This window comes from Pleurodeles waltl, chromosome 2_2 (assembly GCF_031143425.1).
Source record: "Pleurodeles waltl isolate 20211129_DDA chromosome 2_2, aPleWal1.hap1.20221129, whole genome shotgun sequence".
Classification (NCBI taxonomy): domain Eukaryota; kingdom Metazoa; phylum Chordata; class Amphibia; order Caudata; family Salamandridae; genus Pleurodeles; species Pleurodeles waltl.
The window spans coordinates 1,146,482,491-1,146,501,568 of record NC_090439.1 but is presented as its reverse complement, the minus strand read 5'-3'; the positions used below and the strand labels follow the sequence as shown (position 1 = coordinate 1,146,501,568).

General features: G+C 49.0%; 1 protein-coding gene across 1 annotated transcript in view; it reads left to right on the top strand.

Moving 5' to 3' along the window:
* The window catches only part of LOC138278794 (uncharacterized), a 344,627-nt gene that overhangs the window by 181,074 nt on the left and 144,475 nt on the right, over window positions 1–19,078 (top strand). The window contains exon 7 of the mRNA XM_069219314.1: window positions 17,435–17,699. Within this exon, the coding sequence (XP_069075415.1) occupies window positions 17,435–17,699 (265 nt within the window). The remainder of the gene's footprint in view (window positions 1–17,434; window positions 17,700–19,078) is intronic.

The window sequence follows — 19,078 nt, the reverse complement described above, 5'->3', positions numbered from 1 at the left end:
GGAGGGCGACGAGGAGGAGGGGGACACAGTGGAGGCAGTGGATGTTGGTATGTGTGCATGGGTATGTTGCTTGTGTGAGTGCATGTGGGATGTGTGTTGCTAGAGCTACCCTTGTGTTTTGAGGTATGTGCATGCTGGTCTGATGGTGTGCTTGGGATAGGCTGAGGTACTGGGGATTGGGGCTGGGTGGAGGAAGTTGGACTTTGTGAGTGCGGAGACACCATTACCCGCGTGCACTATACAAAGGTCACTACCTATGTATAGCGTCACAATGGTAACTCCAGACATGGCCAGCTCCTGTCCCCGCCGTGGAGCTCCCCTCACCCTCGGTCCCACTGGTGAATTCGGAGTCCGTAGTCTCGCCCTCCAGGGCCAGGTAGGATGCAGCTCCCTCCTGCTCCGGTGGCACTGCTCCTCCGCCTGATGATGCCAATGCACACAAGAACAGGGAGACCACAAAAAGGGGGGGGGAGACGGAAGAAAGACATGTTCAGTACATGCAATACCACTACCATTGGCGGACATTACAGACACAGCAGCCCTCTGCACTACGCTATTCTGCCCCCGTGTCTCACATCCACACCACTCCACACAGGCATTGCCCCTACAGCATGCTCACAGTGTACTTTCCTGTTTGTCTGGAGGACCGTAGAGTAGCGTGTACTGGGGGAGGCCCCCATCCACTAGTTTCTCAAACTCCTCCATGGTGAAGGCAGGGGCCCTTTCCCCAGACACTTGAGCCATTGTCGCTTCCAGACTGAGGTCACAGCAGCACTTGCAGTGTAGATCCTCTCCTGCCGCAGATCAGGTATCAAGTGAGTGAACAGATAGAAAATGGCAGTCACGTCCGCGACGGTGCGTACTGTCACCGCCGGCATACATTGCCATTGTCTCCTGGGACCCATAGGGCCCAATGTTAAGCAATGCAGGATTGCGCTGGGGTCTTCGACCGCCTACCATGACGGTGTACGACGCCAGTGCAGTTACCTCATATCCCATTGTCCCACCTTACAGGTCAGGCAGCTGCCATTTCAGGGGGCCACATGGCATTATTTTTAAATGCGTCACACATATCTAGGCCTTGCATACACACTAAGACAGGTACATTGCAGATTGAAAAATGTGTGCAATAAAGTTGTGTTTTCGTACCTCAGTGTTGGCTGGGCCTCTGCTCGCTGTTCTCCTCCATAGAGCACGTCTGCTGGGGCTGGTGAGGAGATGGCGGCATCCTTCGGTGTACAGACCGCTGGTGGACCTGTCGACAATGGAAGAGCGACATGTAATTGTCACCTACAGACTGGGCCATGCCACAATCCATGAACTGTGTGCCCAGTTGGAGCCGGACCTGATGTCAGCTATCCGCCATCCCACAGGGATACCCCCTCTAGTGCAGGTGCTGTCAGTACTCCATTTCCTTGCAAGTGGGTTTTTTCAGACGACAGTGGCCATAGCATCAGGGATGTCCCAGACTATGTTCTCCAACGTTTTGTCCACAGTGTTGTCTGCCCTGCTGAAACACATGCGCAGCTACATCGTGTTCCCTCAGGTGGAGGATTTGCCTACAGTGAAAGGTGACTTCTATGCTTTGGGACATATCCCCAACACCATAGGTGCCATTGATGGGACACATGTGGCCTTGTTCCCCCCCACGGGAGTGAACAGGTGTAGAGAAACCGGAGGAGTTACCATTCAATGAATGTGCAGATGGTGTGTTTGGCCGACCAGTACATCTCCCATGTGAATGCCAAGCTTCCTGGCTCAGTGCATGACGCTTACATTCTGAGGAATAGCAGCATCCCTTATGTGATGGGGCAACTCCGAGGCACCGTGTGTGGCTATTAGGTGAGGACATGGGCCCTATGGAGTGTGAATAGTTGTCTGGGTCTGGGGTTGTCCCTAAGGGTTTGTGTGTGTCTAACAGTTGTCCCTCGACATTTGCAGGTCACTCTGGCTACCCCAACCTGTCATAGCTACTAACCCCAGTGAGGAATCCCAGGACAAGGGCATAGGAACGCTACAATGAGGCACATGGGCGAACTTGGAGGGTTATAGAGGGGACCTTCAGCCTCCTGGAGGCCAGGTTCAGGTGCCTCCATATGACGGGTGATTCCCTATTCTACTCACCAAAGAAGGTGTGCCAGATCATGGTGGCCTGCTGTATGCTGTACAACTTGGCTTTGCGACTACAGGTGCCTTGTCTGCAGGAGGATGGTCCTGAAGGAGGTGTTGTGGCAGCTGTGGAGCCTGTGAACAGTGAAGAAGAGGAAGCAGAAGAAGAGTATATCGACAACAGAAACACCGTGATTCATCAATACTTCCAGTGAGACACAGGTAAGAAGACATCACTGCCTGCTACATCTGATACACTTGTTCTACCTCTCATCTGTCTGTCTCTTTCACCCAGTTTATGGACCCTGATTTGTCACTTTCCGTTTTGATTTCACAGATGTGGGTCCCACTGTGTGACCGCTGCTATGTTTCCTCATGGACTAGAGCTGTGTGATATAGGTATGTTGACAATACAATGGATATTGCTATTTTCCTCAGTTATTGCAAATACACATTTGTGAAAGCACAGACCGACTCCAGATAGTTTTGTGATTTAACAGTGTTTATTTAAGTGCTAAATAGTGGAGGGGGTTGTAAAATGGTCAGGGGTGATGGTGGAGGAATGTCCATGGCAGAGTCCAGTCTATATGTTTCACAGGTGCATTATCCAAAGGGGCATGGGAAGTGGAGCTGGGGCAGTTGATGGATGGACAGGGTGAAAAAGTGGTACAGGAGGATGACAATCAGGGTGGTCTAATTTCTTGCGGGGGTCTTGGCATTGTTCTCAGTCTTTGTCCTGGATCTCAGGGACTGCTTGTGTGGTGGTTCTCCATCTGCACGGGGTGGGGTGCTGGTGTCGTGGTCCTGTGGCGGTGTCTCCTGTTCACTAGCGCTGGCGGATGTGGTGGGAAGTTCATCGTCCAGGCTAGTGTCAGGGGCCCCTTGTTGTGCCACAGTGTCCCTCCTGGTGTTCACAAGTTCCCGCAGCACTCCTACAATGGTGCCCAGGGTGGTATTGATGGATTTGAGTTCCTCCCTGAACCCTAAATACACTTCCTCCTGCAGCCCCTGGGTCTCCTGAAACTTGGCCAGTACCGTTACCATTGTCTCCTGGGAATGGTGGTAGGCTTCCATGATGTTGGAGAGGGCCTCGTGGAGAGTGGGTTCCCTGGGCCTGTCCTCCCCCTGTCACACAGCAGCCCTCCCAGTTCCCCTGTGTTCCTGGGCCTCTGTCCCCTGAACCGTGTGCCCACTGCCACTGCCCCCATGTCCCTGCTGTTCTTGGGGTGGCGGGTTAGCCTGGGTTCCCTATAGTGGTGGACACACTGCTGCTTGACATGTCCTGGGGACAGAGGTATGGGCCCGCTGGGTGGGTGCTGTGCTTGTGTTTCCAGAGGGGGGAGGCTCTGTTGTGGCTTGTGCCAGTTTGAGGGGAACCGACTATCCCGAGGTCCCAGATGGGCCGGGCTGGTCATTTAGATCCAGTTGGACGGAGCTGCTGTCATCACTGTGGCCCTCTTCTGTGGGGGGAGTGGACATGTCTGGAACCTCCTGTCCGATGACGTTGGATAGGGGTCCTGCATGGGTGTAAAGGCATAGTTTTAGTATCTGTGTGTGCCATGGTGTGCAAAGGGTGGGTGACCCTGTACCCGAGTACTTGCATTCCTGTGTAGGACCTTGTGTGCTAATTGTTTAAGGGTCTGTGTGGGTATGTGCAGTGGGCATGCATTGGTGATGGGTGTCCATGCTTTGTTGTTGGATGCAGGGCTTGTTGTTGGGATGTGTGGTTTGTGATAGTGTGACATATGTGAAGAGTTGGAGTGATGGGGTGAGGGTGAGGGTGGGGGTATGCGTTAGCATGCAGGTAGGGTGGGGGATGTAATAGTTAAGATTTGACTTACCAGAGTCCATTCCTCCAGCTACTCCGGCGAGGCCCTCAGGATGCAGTATAGCCAAGACCTGCTCCTCCCATGTTGTTAGTTGTGGGGGAGGAGGTGGGGGTCCGCCGCCAGTCCTCTGAACCACGATGTGGTGTCTTGAGACCGCGGAACGCACCTTTCCCCGTAGGTCGTTCCATCTCTTCCTGATGTCATCCTGTGTTCTTGGGTGCTGTCCCACTGCATTGACCCTGTCCACGATTCTGCACCATATCTCCATCTTCCTTGCAATGGTGGTGTGCTGCACCTGTGATCCGAATAGCTGTGGCTCTACCTGAATGATTTCCTCTACCATGACCCTGAGGTCCTCCTCAGAAAACCTGGGGTATCTTTGCGGTGCCATGGGGTGGTGTGGGTGATGTGTGAGGTGGTGTGTGTTGTGATGTGTGGGGTGATGTTTAGGGGTGTGTGGTGTTTTGGGCGTGGATGTGTACGTGTGATGGTGTTGTGTGCCTCTGTATGGTGGTGTTGTATTTGCTGTGCTGTCTCTCTGGCCTTCGTCAATATTTTAGGTAGTAAGGTTTTGTGGGTGATGTGGGCAGGTGTTTTATAGTGATGTGGGGTATGTGGGAGTGGTGTGTGTATGTGTATCAGGTGTGTGTGTTTGGAATTGTCCAATGTGGTTGTGTTTTGTAAGAGTGTGTGTATTTTGAGCGCGGCGGTGTGTACCACCAACGGTTTACTGCGGTTGAAAGACTGCCTCGTGGATTCGTGGGTCGTGATAGTGTGGGCATATTCCTGTTGGCGTGATGGTAGAGGTTTAGTTCTCGCCAGTTTATCACTGACCTTTGGTGTGACGGGCTTGTGTGGGTGTCTAAATTTTGGCGGATTCCAAGGTGTGAGTCATAATAGCTGTGGTGGAATTCCATAACGGTGTGTTGGCGGTCTTCTGCACGACGGTAAGCGGGATTTACCGCCAATGTTGTAATGAGGGCTATAATGTACCTGTGAGTCCCTAGTAGAGGGGTACCCCATGTACTCAGGGCCTACAAATAAATTGCTACTAGTGGACCTGCAGCACTGATTGTGCCACCCACTTATGTAGCCCTTTACCCATGACTCAGGCCTGCCATGGCAGCCTGTGTGTGCAGTTTTAAACTGAAGATATTAACGTAAAAACCCTTCTTTCACATATGCAAAAGAGTCTGAACTCAATATGAAACTGCACATGCTTACTACTAGCGTAGATATGATGCCTACTGTGAACCACAAGCCCAAATTCACCTGTATGTAACTCACTGGTAGCTTGGTGCAAAAGCAGTCTGGCGTGACATATAGGTAACGTGTGAAGTATTTATGCAGCACAGAAACAAAAATAAAGAGAAAACAGAACACAAGAAAATGCTACCACAATTGAGAAAAATAGAGTACATTTTAATAAATCATTTGAGACCAAAATGAAAAAACAAAACTCAATTGTAAGCGCTGAGAAGTAAAAAGTGTCAACTGAGGTTATCTGGTCACTGTGGACAAATTAAGGTGAGCCGTGATTGGGGGGGGGGGCACAGTTCTCATGTTGCAGGTTCCACAAGTACAGTGCTCTGTGAATGGAGGTAAATACCATATTTAGAACTGGAAAACTGGTATCAACTTTGGTCACTTTTGTGCCAGGCTATCTCACAGGTCTTGAATGCACAACGTGGTGCTCATAACTCACCCACCACAGTCTCATCAATACTACAATGTTTTTGTATTATTTTATTAATGTGAGTCTTATATAGTGACTACAGTATTCCTTTCATTGTGAGGTGAGGTTGGCATCTTTAGCAACATATCTTGTGATGTATAAAAGGCATGTTTATAGGTATGCCTAATTACTTGTTTGGGGTAACCTTAGTCACAAGTTGATCTTCTAATCTTTAAGATTGTGAGATAAAGTCATAGGTATCAGTCGCAGTTGGTAGCAAATTAAATTGGAGGGGCACAAAACACACACACAAAAAACTACACACATAACATACACACCAATATAAAGATATAAAGATGAAGATAAAAAAACACCTACCTTTCTTACATTACCCAATGTTCAGCAGCACGTCCCTGTTCTTCTGCAGCATGTCCTCCCAGCGCATAGCCAACAGCCAACTACCTCATACAATCAAGTGACTGTTTTAATTCTGTTTAGCAGCATAAAACAATGTCTTGATTGGCTGAAGCAGGCTGGCTCCACGCTCCAAAAGGCACTGTATGCCTGTACCTGCTCTCCAATCCAGCTGTCCCAGACAGCTGGGTTGGACAGGTTTGAATTGCGAATGTCGGATTGGCCGTAGCCAGTTAGCCAGCCAAACCTACATGCGCACTTCAAACTGAAGGGGCCATTACTCACTGCTGCCAGTCATTGGCAGCATTGGCCCACTAGTCCTGCCCTGCCCTTGCACTCCGTTTGCTGGCAGAAAGCATACAAAAATAATACTGTAATAAAATCATTTTATTACTGTTTTATTTTTTATGCTTTCTGCACACTGAGGAACGGCCTTTGATAGGTATTGCTACAATCATCTCTAATCTAAACACCAGATTGACAAGCAGATTTCTCTGATGGGTCCAGGGATAGCAAAATTGATAATGTAGTTAGAGGGGTCTTGTCAATGGAAATGTGATGCTTCTTAAAGACCTTCATTAAATGATTCTGTATTGTGACATAACAAAAGAGACTCTCAGAGCTAATTGACCATGTGAAATACAGGTGAGTGTCTAACAATTTAATAATTCTAGAATGTGAAGTATGAGCATGTTTTGCGACAAATCACAGCATGTCACCAATATAATGTCTCCACATAGTTGTGCTTGCTTTTTATGGATTGCTTCCAGAGTGTAGTACTTCTTTAAAAAGATCAACACCAATATTAGACAAGATCAAACCAGCCATGTTTCCCATTGATGTGCTGGAGGTCTATTAATGTAGCTGTTCTTCAAATGTAAATGTGTTTTAATCAAAATACACTTTCTGTGCATTGTAAAACAGACAAAGAATTGGGGGCATATTTATACTCTGTTGGCGCCGGTTTTGCACATTTTTTTTACGCAAATCTGGCGCAAACTTAAATCCATATTTATATTTTGATGCTAGACCCGTCTAGCATAAAAATATTGGAGTTAATGTCATTTTTTGCCTGGCGGAAAACTGCCTTGAGTCAATGAGATCCAAGGTAGGCATTCTGGGGCATAAAATTACTCTAAGGCCTTAGCGCCTTATTTATCCTCCCGTGTAAAAATCATGCACAGGAGGAGGAGGGCCTTAAATAATGGCACCAAGGCCTTCATTGCAACCCTGGCGGTAAATCCCACTGACCGCCATGCTGACAGCCGCCAACATACCGTGTCCGCGTCGGAAATCCTCAACGGGTATTATGACCCACACTGAGAATTCCGCCACTATACAGACACCCACACAAGTCCGCAAGACCAAAGGTCAGTGATAAACTGGCGACAGCAAAACCCACACCGTTACGACAACAGGAATACACCCACAGTATCACAACCCACGAATCAATGCAGCAGTCATTCAACCACAGTAAACAATTGGTGGTACACACTGCCGCGCTCAAAATACACACACACTTACAGAACTACACCACATTGGATAATTCAAACTTCACACACCTGACACACATACACGCACCACACCCACACACCCAATCCAATATAAAAAACACACCCACAATACCCACAACCCCATACACCACAAACTTTTGAAGAAGCAGAGAGAGAGAAAAGCAAAGGCCACACCGGCATCCAGAGGCACACACCATCACTCATACACCATCCATGCACAACACACCACAAACCCCAACACATCACCTCACACATCACTCACACCACATCATGGCACCTCAAAGACACCCCAGGTTTTCTGAGGAGGAGCTCAGGGTCAGGGTGGAGGAAATCATCTGGGTAGAGCCACAGCTATTCAGATCACAGGTGCAGCAGACATCCATTGCAAGAAGATGGAGCTATGACGGAAAATTGTCGACAGGGTCAACGCAGTGGGACAACATCCAAGAACAAGGGATGACATCAGGAAGAGGTGGAACGACCTACGGGGGAAGGAACATTCTGTGGTGTCCAGACACCAGGTAGCCGTACAGAGGACTGGCGGTGGACCCCCACCTTCTCCCCCACAACTAACAACATGGGAGGAGCAAGTCTTGGCAATAATGCATCCTGGGGGCCTCGCAGGAGTAGCCGGAGGACTGGACTCTGGTAAGTAATATCTTTACTATTATATCCCCCCCACCCTACCTGCATGCCATCACATACTCCCACCCTCACCCTCACTCCCATGACCCCACCATCTCCCACACACCCCACCATCACGCCCCACCACTCCCACAACCAAGTCCTGCATGCAACAACAATGCAGAGACACCCATCACAGACATGCATGGACACCCATCACCAAAGCATGTTCAATAGAGAGACTCACACAGGGCACACAATCACCACTCACACAAGGGCCAAGGCGATAGTGAAAGCACAGTAAGAGAGGGAAACACACACATTCCACAAGATGGCACACACAGATAAAATAACAATGCATTTACACCCCAACAGGACCCCTACCCAACGTCATCGGACAGGAGGTGCCAGCCATATCCAGTCCCCCCACAGAAGAGGCCCACAGTGATGACGGCATCTCTGCATGCCTGGATCAAGATGACTAGCCTGGCCCATCAGGGACCTCTGGACAGTCGGTTCCCCTGCCACAGTCCCAAGCCACCACAGAACCTCACCCCTAAGGAAACACCACCACAGTACCCACCCAGCGGGCCCATGCCATTGTCCCCAGAACACGTCAATCAGCAGTGTGTCCACCATTACAGGGACCCCAGGCAAACCCACTAACCCAGGACGATTAGGGACCTGGGGTCAGTGGCAGTGGGCACACGGTTCAGGGGACGGAGGCACAGGACAACAGGGAAGCTGGGAGGACTGCTGTGCGACATGGGGAGGACAGGCCCAGGGACCTAACCCTCCACGAGGCACTATCAAACATCATGGGAGCATACCACCATTCCCAGGAGACCATGGGCATGGTACTGGCTAAGTTTCAGGAGACCCAGTGGCTGCAGGAGGGACAATACATGGGGATCAGGGAGGACCTCACCAGCGTATACACCATCCTGGTCACCTTTGCAGGGTTGCTGGCTGACATAGGCAAGACCATGAGGGAGGCAGTTGCATGACAAAGGGCCCCTGACACTAGCCAAATCAAGGAACAGCCATCCACCTCTGAAGGGGCTAGTGGACAGGAGGCCACACCAAAGAAACAACAGCCCACCAGCACCCCACCCCCTGCAGAAGGAGAACTACCCCGCCAACGGTCCCTGCAATCCAGGCAGAAGACAGAGAACATTGCCAAGACCCCAGCCAGCAAATAGCACCGTCCTGATTGTCACACTTCTGTCCCACTATGTCACCCTGCCCACCTTGAACTGCCATTACTCCCCTTCCTATGTCCCCTTGGACAATGCGCCTGTGACACCAAGAGACTGGACTCTACTATGGACCTCCCTCCACCAGACCCTTTCACATACCCCTATACACATTAGCCCCTAAATAAACACCCTTGAATCACAAACCAGTCTGGAGTCAGCCTGTTCTTTCACACATGTATAATTACAACATCATCAACAAATATCAATGCAAATGTTCATTTGCTCATACCAATGCATGACAGTTGTTGGACAGCAGTACATATAGCAGAAGGCAGAATGAGGTGCCCAGATCTGTGAAATGGAAAGCCAAAGTGAACTGTCAGTGTCCATAGACAAAGGTGAAGAGGCTGACTTATACAATGTCCTACAGTATTCAGAAATGTGAAGAGCAGTGACAGTCTCTTACCTGTGTGTCACTGGAAGTACTGCATGATGATGTTCGTTCCGTTGTCAATATCTTCTTCCTCTGCCTCCTCTTCCTCACTGTCCACAGGCTCCACCGCTGCCACAAGACCATCATCAGGCTCATCCTTCTGTAGAAAAGGCACCTAGGGTCGCAATGCCAGGTTGTGGAACATGCATCATGCCATGATTACCGGGCACACCTTCTTCGGTGAGGAGTATAGGAAGCCACCTGTTAGATGGAGGCACTGGATTCTGGTCTTCAGGAGGCCGAAAGTCCTCTCAATAATACGCCTAGTTCGCCCATGTGCCTCATTGTAGCGTTCCTCGGCCCTTGTCCTGGCATTCCTCACTGGGGTAAGTAGCCATGAGAGGTTGGGGTAACCAGAGTCACCTGCAAATGTCGAGGGATTCCTGTTAAACACACACTAACCCTTAGGGACTGCCCCATACCCAGACACCTACTCATACTGTGTGGGGATCTTGAGCTCTCCTATTAGACAAACCCGGTGCTTCTAGAGTTGGCCCATCACATAAGGGATACTGCTATTCCTCAAAATATAGCCTCATGCACAGAGGCAGGATACTTGGCATTCACATGAGAGATATACTGGTCCGCCAAACACACCATCTTCAAATTCATCAAATGGTAGCTTTTTCGATTTCTGTACACTTGTTCATTTCTGCAGGGGGGGGAAATGCCACATATGTACCATCAATGGCACCAATTATGTTGGGGATATGTCCCAGAGCATAAAAGTCAGCTTTCACTGTGGGCAAATCCTCCACCTGTGGAAACATGATGTAGCTGCGCATGTGTTTCAGCAGGGCAGACAACACTCTGGTCAACACGTTAGAAAACATTGGCTGAGATATCCCAGATGCCATGGCCACTGTAGTTTGAAAGGAGCCACTTGCCAGGAAATTGAGCACTGACAGGACCTGCACTAGAGGGGGTATTCCTGTGGGATAGCAGATAGCTGACATCAGGTCTGGCTCCATATGGGCACACAGGTTTTGGATTGTGACACGATCAAGTCTGTAGGTGATAATGATGTGTCTGTCTTCCATTGTCGACAGGTCCACCAGGGGTCTGTACACCAGAGGATGACACCATCTCATCATCTGCCCCAGTGGATGTGCCTTATGGAGGAGAATGGTGAGCAGAGGGTTATGTAGCACATAGGTTGCACAAGTATGTTTGTAGTAATGTGAGTAAATCCATGTGTGGCGTAGTTTGTCCGTATATCTGCCAAATTGTGCTGTTACGCAGTTAGGTGCCATGCCATGTGCCCCCCCGAAACAGCAGCTGCCTGACCTGTGAGGAGGAACAAGGGGACATGAGGTAACTGCACTGGCGTTGAGCAGCGTTGCAGTAGGCGGTCGAAGACCGCTGCGCAATTCAGCATTCGTTATCATTGGGCCCTATGGGTTCCAAGAGCCAATGACGATGTACACAGGCGGGGACGGTACACACGCCGCGGACTTGACCGCCAATTTCTATCTGTTCACTCACTTGATACCTGACCTTCAACAGGAGAGGACCTACACTGCAGGTGCTGCGGTGACCTGAGTCTGGAAGTGACAATGGCTTGAATGTCTGGGGAAAGGGCCCCTGTTTTCCCCACGGAGGAGTTGGACAAACTGGTGGGTAAACGGAGGGTGAAGCCACCAGTGGGACGGAGAGCGAGGTGAGCTCCACGATGGGGACAGGAGGGGATACCGGCGACAGCGACTCCTCCTCTGATGGAAGATCCCTGGTGGTGGTAACACCTCTGTGCCCACCCCAACAACAGGTACAGCCGCTACCCCCCCTACCAGCACCGCCCTCCCAGCAGTCCCTCTGCGTGTTTCCCATGCCTGCTCACCTAGGAGGGTGGGCATCTCCTTTGCCCCAGGCACCTCAGGCCCTGCCCCAGTCAGCCCTGCTGCCCTCAGTGAGGAGACTATTGACCTCCTGAGATCCCTCACTGTTTGGCAGTCAACCATTCTGAATGCCATCCAGGGTGTTGAGAGGCATTTGCAGCAAACAAATGCATACCTGGAGGGCATTCATTCTGGCATGGCAGCCCAACAGAGAGCCTTTCAGGCTCTGGCCTCAGCACTGATGGCAGCCATTGTCCCTGTGTCCAGCCTCCCCCTCCAACTTCCACTACCCAGACCCAATCCCCTCTACCTCAGCCAATCCCAAGCACACCATCAGACCAGCATGCACACACATCAACGCACAAAAGTGGCTTAGGCAAACATAAGCACCACACATCCCACAGGCTCTCACAAAATCACAATACCCATGCACACATACCAACATCCACTTCCTCCACTGTGTCCCCCTCCTCCAGGTCCTCCACCTCCCTCCCAGTCTCCTCTCCACTCACACCTGCATGTGTTACATCATCAGCCACTGCCTCCATCACAGCACGCCCATCACTACACACCGCTCACGTGCAATCACCACCCCACTACCATTCGCACATCCCCTGTGTCCTCTCCCAGAGTGTCTGTAAGCCCTCCTCCCAAAGTACACAAATGCAGGCACACACCCACTCAACAGCCACCCACCTCACAACAGCTTCCAGCCCATGCACCTTCACCCAAACTCAGCAGAAATAGACCTCCTAAAATCACTACCTCTTCCTCCACTCCCACACCCCATCCATCTTCCCGTCCCAGTGTGTCAAAAAAACCTTTCCTAGCAAACATTAACCTCTTCCTTACACCTCCCCCCATCCTTCCCCTAGAGCCAGGATGTCTAGATCCCAGCCCAGCACCTCAGCCACCAAATCTACATCCACTGTGGTCCCTGCTACTCCAGTACGGTCTAAGGGGGCACCCATCAGAGCTTCCAGTGTGCCACCGACAGAAAAGAAGGACCACCCTATTCCACCACCTGCAAAGGTCAAAAAGGGGCTGGCTTCCAACAGGGGACAGTCACACCACCCAGCAAGGCCTCACCCAAACACCGAGTGGACAGTGCCAAGGTCCCTGCACCAACTGTCAAGATGGGGAAGGGCTAAAAGCCAAAGGGCACATCACCTCTAGGCACGATGTCTCCTGGTGAGGGGCTGGTGACCACCATATCATCAGGGATGGCAGCCACATGCACCACAGTCACCACCGCTGCTCCGACCACCACCTGCACCACCACCTGCAATGCCGCTGCCACAATGTCAGTCTGCAGCATGCTCCCAAGGATCAGCCATCCGAGGCTGCCGGAGATGGCATGGTGTCTCCATCCACCACAACAGTCACTTGTACCACGGCCAGCACTGGCAACATCTTTGCTGCAGACACCACCACCTGCACCACCATCAGCACCGCCATGTGCACAGCCCTTGCCACTCTGTCGGACATCAGCCCCATCCCCAGTGTGCAGCCGTCAGAGTCTGCAGGTGAAGTCCTGGACCCTGGACACACCCTTTGAGACACCACCTCCAGCACAGACATGAACCAGCAATTGGCAGCCTAAGTCACTGCAGGATGGAGAGTGGCTCTGCCTCCATGGAGTATCATGCTACCTGTTCCTGGTACATCGTGTGGCTGAGACACCCAGGTGAGACAAATTCAACTGCCACACCCCAGGTGCAGCACCACTGGGCACAAACCCCCCTCCAGAACCAGTGGAGAGATACATCCACTCACCCAGTCCTTGGCAGGATGAAGCACTCTGGGCACAGAGCCCCCTCCAGAACCAGAGGAGAAAGGCATCCATTTGGGAGACTGTGGCTTTGCACTCCCCAGGACCACGCAGTGGGCAAACCACACACTTGAGAGACTTGAGATCAAATCAAATCAAATCATTAGCATTTATAAAGCGTGCTACTCACCCGTGCGGGTCTCAAGGCGCTAGGGACAAAGGGGGTGGTTATCGCTGCTCGAACAGCCAGGTCTTTAGGAGTCTCCGGAAAGCGGAGTGGTCCTGGGTGGTCCTGAGGCTGGTGGGGAGGGAGTTCCAGGTCTTGGCCGCCAGGAAGGAGAAAGATCTCCCACCCGCCATGGAGCGTCGGATGCGAGGGACGGCGGCGAGTGCGAGGCCAGAGGAGCGGAGGGGGCGGGTGGGGACGTAGAAGTTGAGGCGTCTGTTGAGGTATTCCGGTCCCTTGTCGTGGAGGGCTTTGTGTGCGTGCGTGAGAGACTGTGGCTTTACACTTTCCAGGATAAAGCAGTGGGCAAACCACCCACTTGAGAGACTAGAGAGACTGTGGCTTTGCACTCCCCAGGACCAAGCAGTGCGCAGTGCACTCATTGAGAGACTTGAGAGTTTGTGGCTTTGCACTCCCCAGGACCAAGCAGTGGGCAGTGCACCCACTTGAGAGACTTGAGAGACTGTGTCTTTGCACTCCCCAGGACCAAGCAGTGGGCACGGAGCCCCCTCGAGGAGCAGTGGCGGTGTACCATCATCTGGCTGGGGTGCCCTCCCTCCCTTTCCCCCTTCCCCCTGAGGTGCCTGTTTTTTTTTACCTGATGCCCCTGCAGTGTTCTCTCCATTTTGAGGCAGGTGTCATGTGTGGGCTTTGCCCATGCTTTTTGCGACCACTGGTCGACAGACATTTCATGGGACAGTGTACAGACTTGTATACTTGCTGTAACTGATTAGTTGATGTTCTCTTGGTCTATCTGATTGTTCGAATATTACACTAGTGAAACTCATTTTGTTTGGTCCTTGCATTCTTCCAGAGGGTGACGGGTATATCTGTGATGTCATTGGATATGTGTGTGTGTACGTTAGTGTGGGTGAGGGGTAAGGGGCTTGCGTGTGTGTCACTCTCTTTTACCTCCTCCCCTTCCCTGTGTGCTAGGTGCAGTACTCGCCATCGTTTTCGCCGCCGCTGCCTTCTTTCCACTTTGTGGTGTATTAATAGAGGCAGCAACATGGGTAGGATCTGCAATTCGGGCTTAATGGTGTCCTAGTTCTTCCTTGGGTGTTAAGAGGTGGGTGGTTTCCCTTCAGATTACTGTTTCCGCCGTGCTTTTGATGGCGTTGGTACCGCCCCAAAAAAGCTGCTGGATTGGTGCCTTGTAATAGTGTGGGCGGTATATTGTCTTCCTCCCATCTGTTGGCGGTTACCGCTGCGGTGTTTCTTGCTACCGCTGTGGCGGTTGGAGTGTTAAAGTGGCTGTCTGTGTTGGCGGTTTCCGCCATGGTCGTTATTCCATTTATTTTACCGCCGGCATGTTGGCGGTATTACCGCCACTTTAACACCAACCACCAGGGTTGTAATGAGGGCCTAAGCCTGCTTAGCCCTATTATTTTACGCCTGGGTCAGGGTAGGCGTTAGGGGACCTGCGGGCCATTTTCCATGGTCAGAGGCCATTGAAACAGCCCACAGGTGCCCTTCCCTGCACCCAGGGACACCCCACCCACACCTGGAGGACACCTAATGATGTGGAGACCCATTCCAGGTAAGTTCAGGTAAGTTTGGGGATTTTTTTTCCAAAGTGCCATGAGGGACCTAACTACATGGCACTGTGGCCCCTGGGCATGGCCATTGGGCTGGGGGGCATGACTCCTGCCTTCACTAAGACAGGAGTCATGTCCATGGGGGTTGTGCGTCAAAAACTAACGCTAGTCAGGATAGAGTCATTTTTCTGACTCTAACCTGACTAGCGCCATTTTTTGACGCACAACCTCCTGTTTCCCCTACGCCTCCCCCACCAGGTTAGCGTCAATAATTTTGCCGCTAACTGGGCCTTACCACAGGCTAGCGTCATTCCTTAAATATGATGCCTGGCTGGTGTCCATGAATGGCGCTAGCTGGCGGTAAGCTTTTTGACGCAAACCTGCGCTAATGCAAGTTTGCATCAAAAAGTATAAATCAGGGCCTTTGTGTCATCGGACCACCCAGTTTTAGGCAAGAGTCGCACTACTGCTTGGAAAGTAACTATCCAATCTTAGAAAGACTGGTTCCAAAGGCTTGATTATCTAGAGACACTAATAACTGTTCAATTGGATCTTACTCCACATTTGTTTAAAGAATGCAACATTTTGGGGCTAGTAAAAACATCTTTAATTCTTAATGGACTGAAAGATTCTCCATTATCATAGGGTATCACTGTAGACTCCAACTGAGCAAGGTTTTTAATATTAGCACTCTGAACATAGTGTATTTTGCATTGCCTTAAATCAAATGGTTTTGGAAGTTAACCCAGATTATACTGTTTGTTTTTTCAAATGCTTGTCTTTGTGGAGCCTGCACAGAACTAAACAGCAAAATATCAATATTACTATATCATAATTTAAGTGTTTTTTAGTGTCAAATTGTCTGCCAATTTTATTTATATCACACCTAAGCATTGTTCTTCTCCCTATTAATGCCATTAGTGTACTGTAAAATCAATTTTTCAGTTTCTGCAATAACAGCTCTGCCATCCTGTCTAGAGCAGCGTGTGTCCTTTCCTATGTACTTCGTGGAAAATGGTTGCCAAAGTTAGTAAAGTTTTGCTGGTTTCAAATATGATCTCACCAAATCCGGTGAATTTGTGAAAAGCGAGGATGAGGCGGACAACTGTTATGCAACAACTCTATTTCTAGATATATAATTAGCAATGACTCACATTTATGTCCATCTGCTAAAGGAATGTTTTCTGCATAACACATATAGCCCCTTGTGTATCAAAACATTTCACCTTAGACAGAGACTGGGTAAAGCCATTTAATACGCTAGGAACATAGGCCCTTACAACACAATGCAGAAATCCACCTTGCTGCACGTTGCTGCATGAAAGGGAAAGGACAGGAATGGTCTGTATTTACCATTATAGGGTGCTTTCCTGTCCTTACCTAATGCTGGCACACTTTTGGTTGTCTTATCCAAAGCAGGCACTCTAGCATCATGTTGTGTGCTTGAAGGGTGTCTGCTTTGTAGGCAGGATTGTTTTGTACAGAAAGGAAGACCTTTCTGCACAAAAACAATCCTGAGAGGCATTTACTCTTTCTATGTAATTGCAGAATGCAGCACAAAAGAAAGAGGAAAAAACAAGGACAAGTAAAGACATTTCTCCTTGTTAAGCCTCACTTGGGAAGGCATAGCATTTTGACACATTCCCAGATCCACCACTAATGTTAAATCTAGGAATGTGCCAAAATCCTTGGGTGGATGCTTGAGAACATCCATGCTTCAACCATGTACCACTTCTCTGCAGCAGAGTAACTCAAGGCAGTGATTTGCACTGCCTTGCGTTACTCTAGATTTAAAAAAAGACATGCAGGCCACTCAAGGTGGCCTTGGGTGGCTTGATAAAGCTCACTTAGGTTTTGTGTGGCCCTTCGCCCCCTTGCATGGCATACAGGTTGCGTAAAACCTTGATAAATCTGGGCCATAGTTCCTTTCTAGACCCCAGCTTCAGATGTCTGAGAAATGTGCAAGCCTGTGGTGGTACATGAGCAAAGCACTAATTAAAAAACCTGTAAACCCAGTACTGCTCCTAGATATTTCCTCTCTTTCATGGTTGACTGCTTGTTTAGCCTGCATCCTACTTTTGTGGGTATATTTAATAAAAATGTGTCAAGTACATTTAGATGTAAATTGCGTGAAAGTATGAGGATTATGCAGCCTCCTCTATTCTTGTTGAGTCACACATTCTTCTTAATGTTCTTCATTTTTCTAGAAACAAACCTAGCACTGCAAGGAATTGTCGCTCATAGTTCTCAGTTTAGTCAATCACCAGATATTAATGCTTCAGTTGCCATTGATGGACAAGTGTCTTCCTGCAGCCAGAATGAGAAACTGATGGGTGCCTGGTGGAGGCTAGATCTCAAGAAGACCTACAAAATATCAGCAATCGGGATATTTAACAGAAACCGTTGTTGTCACAAACGCAGGATGTTGGCTCATGTTCGTGTTGGAGACTCACCGTACAATAATAACCCAATGTAAGTCATTGATGGTGTTCTATGAACTGCATTACTTTTAGTAAACAACAGTGTTTTGAACAACTATTCTGCTCTTCAATATAAAGCATGAAGACCATGAAACGATGCCTGTAACCTTCTTTCTCAGTTTCTGAGGTTATAGGTCATGATGCCACCAAAATGGCAAGGACCACTACAGTGTGAAGACTGATGTGCACTTTCCAAGTTATTCCATTTGGCCTGTCAATAATCATGGAGAGGGGCATTTACTGTCTATACCCCACCCTATGTCAAAACACCTGGGAGTTATATTTTCTGCAGGTTTAGTTTGGCAAGTTTACTATGTGATAGAGGGAGTCAGCGGAAGCACCCAAGATCAGGAAGGAAAATGCTACATCAAACTGATATTTTGACTTGCCTTGGTGAGTGCCCTGGTGAAGATGCATCCATTCTACTGCAAAGTAATCTACATCACACTACCATAAACCCACTACCATAAACTAACCTGTAGGCTTTGAAGTTTGCATAACAAAGCAGCCAGAATTGTGCTCAAACCTATGAAAGAGTGTGGGGAAAGTGATATAGTATACAATGTGGTTGTGCGACCTTACCATGTGATAAACTTTAGCTCAGTTCCTGGGTAGCTGTGGCCCAGAGCAGTGGGCTTTATTAAAGCAATAAGTCTAAAGCATTTAGAAGTGCCACAACAGTTGAATATGTAGAAAATGCACACAATAAAACCAATTTGTAGCAAGCATTGGCAAAGCAGATAGGTCTGATATTGTCTATCAGCTTTTAGGAAAATCTTATTTTTTCATGATTTTTGCAATTATCACGGACAAGTGGATTAAGTGTGGCCGAAACCCCCCATGAGTAACTATGTCATATTCATAATTTTGATAAAATCTAAAAGTTGGCTAACACAGACCTTAAAAGCTCATTGTTTTGCCGTAGGCAGCTGGCATCATGCCTTTGAGAAAACAAGAAAACAAGCAAGAATAAAGGTAAGAAATACAGCAAGAAAGAAGGCAAGAAAGAAAGAAAACTACAGGAAAATAAAGAACAAGAAGGCAAGAAAAAGACAAGTAAGAAATTAAGAAGGAAAGAAAGAAAGCAGGAAGGAAAGAAATAATGTAAGAACGAAAAAAGTGGCAAAAAGGAAAGAAAGAAAGAAAGAAAGAAAGAAGAATAGAAAGAAAGATGACAAAAGCAAGTAAGTAAAGAGAGAAGGAAACAAACAGAAAGAAATATGGAAGGAAAAAAATAAAGGCAAGTTCAAAAGAAAGAAGGAAAGAATGAAGAAGGAAAGTGGGAAAGAAAGAAAGAAAGAGAGAAAGAAAGAAAGAAAGAAAGAAAGAAAGAAAGAAAGAAAGAAAGAAAGAACAAAAGAAAGAAAGAAA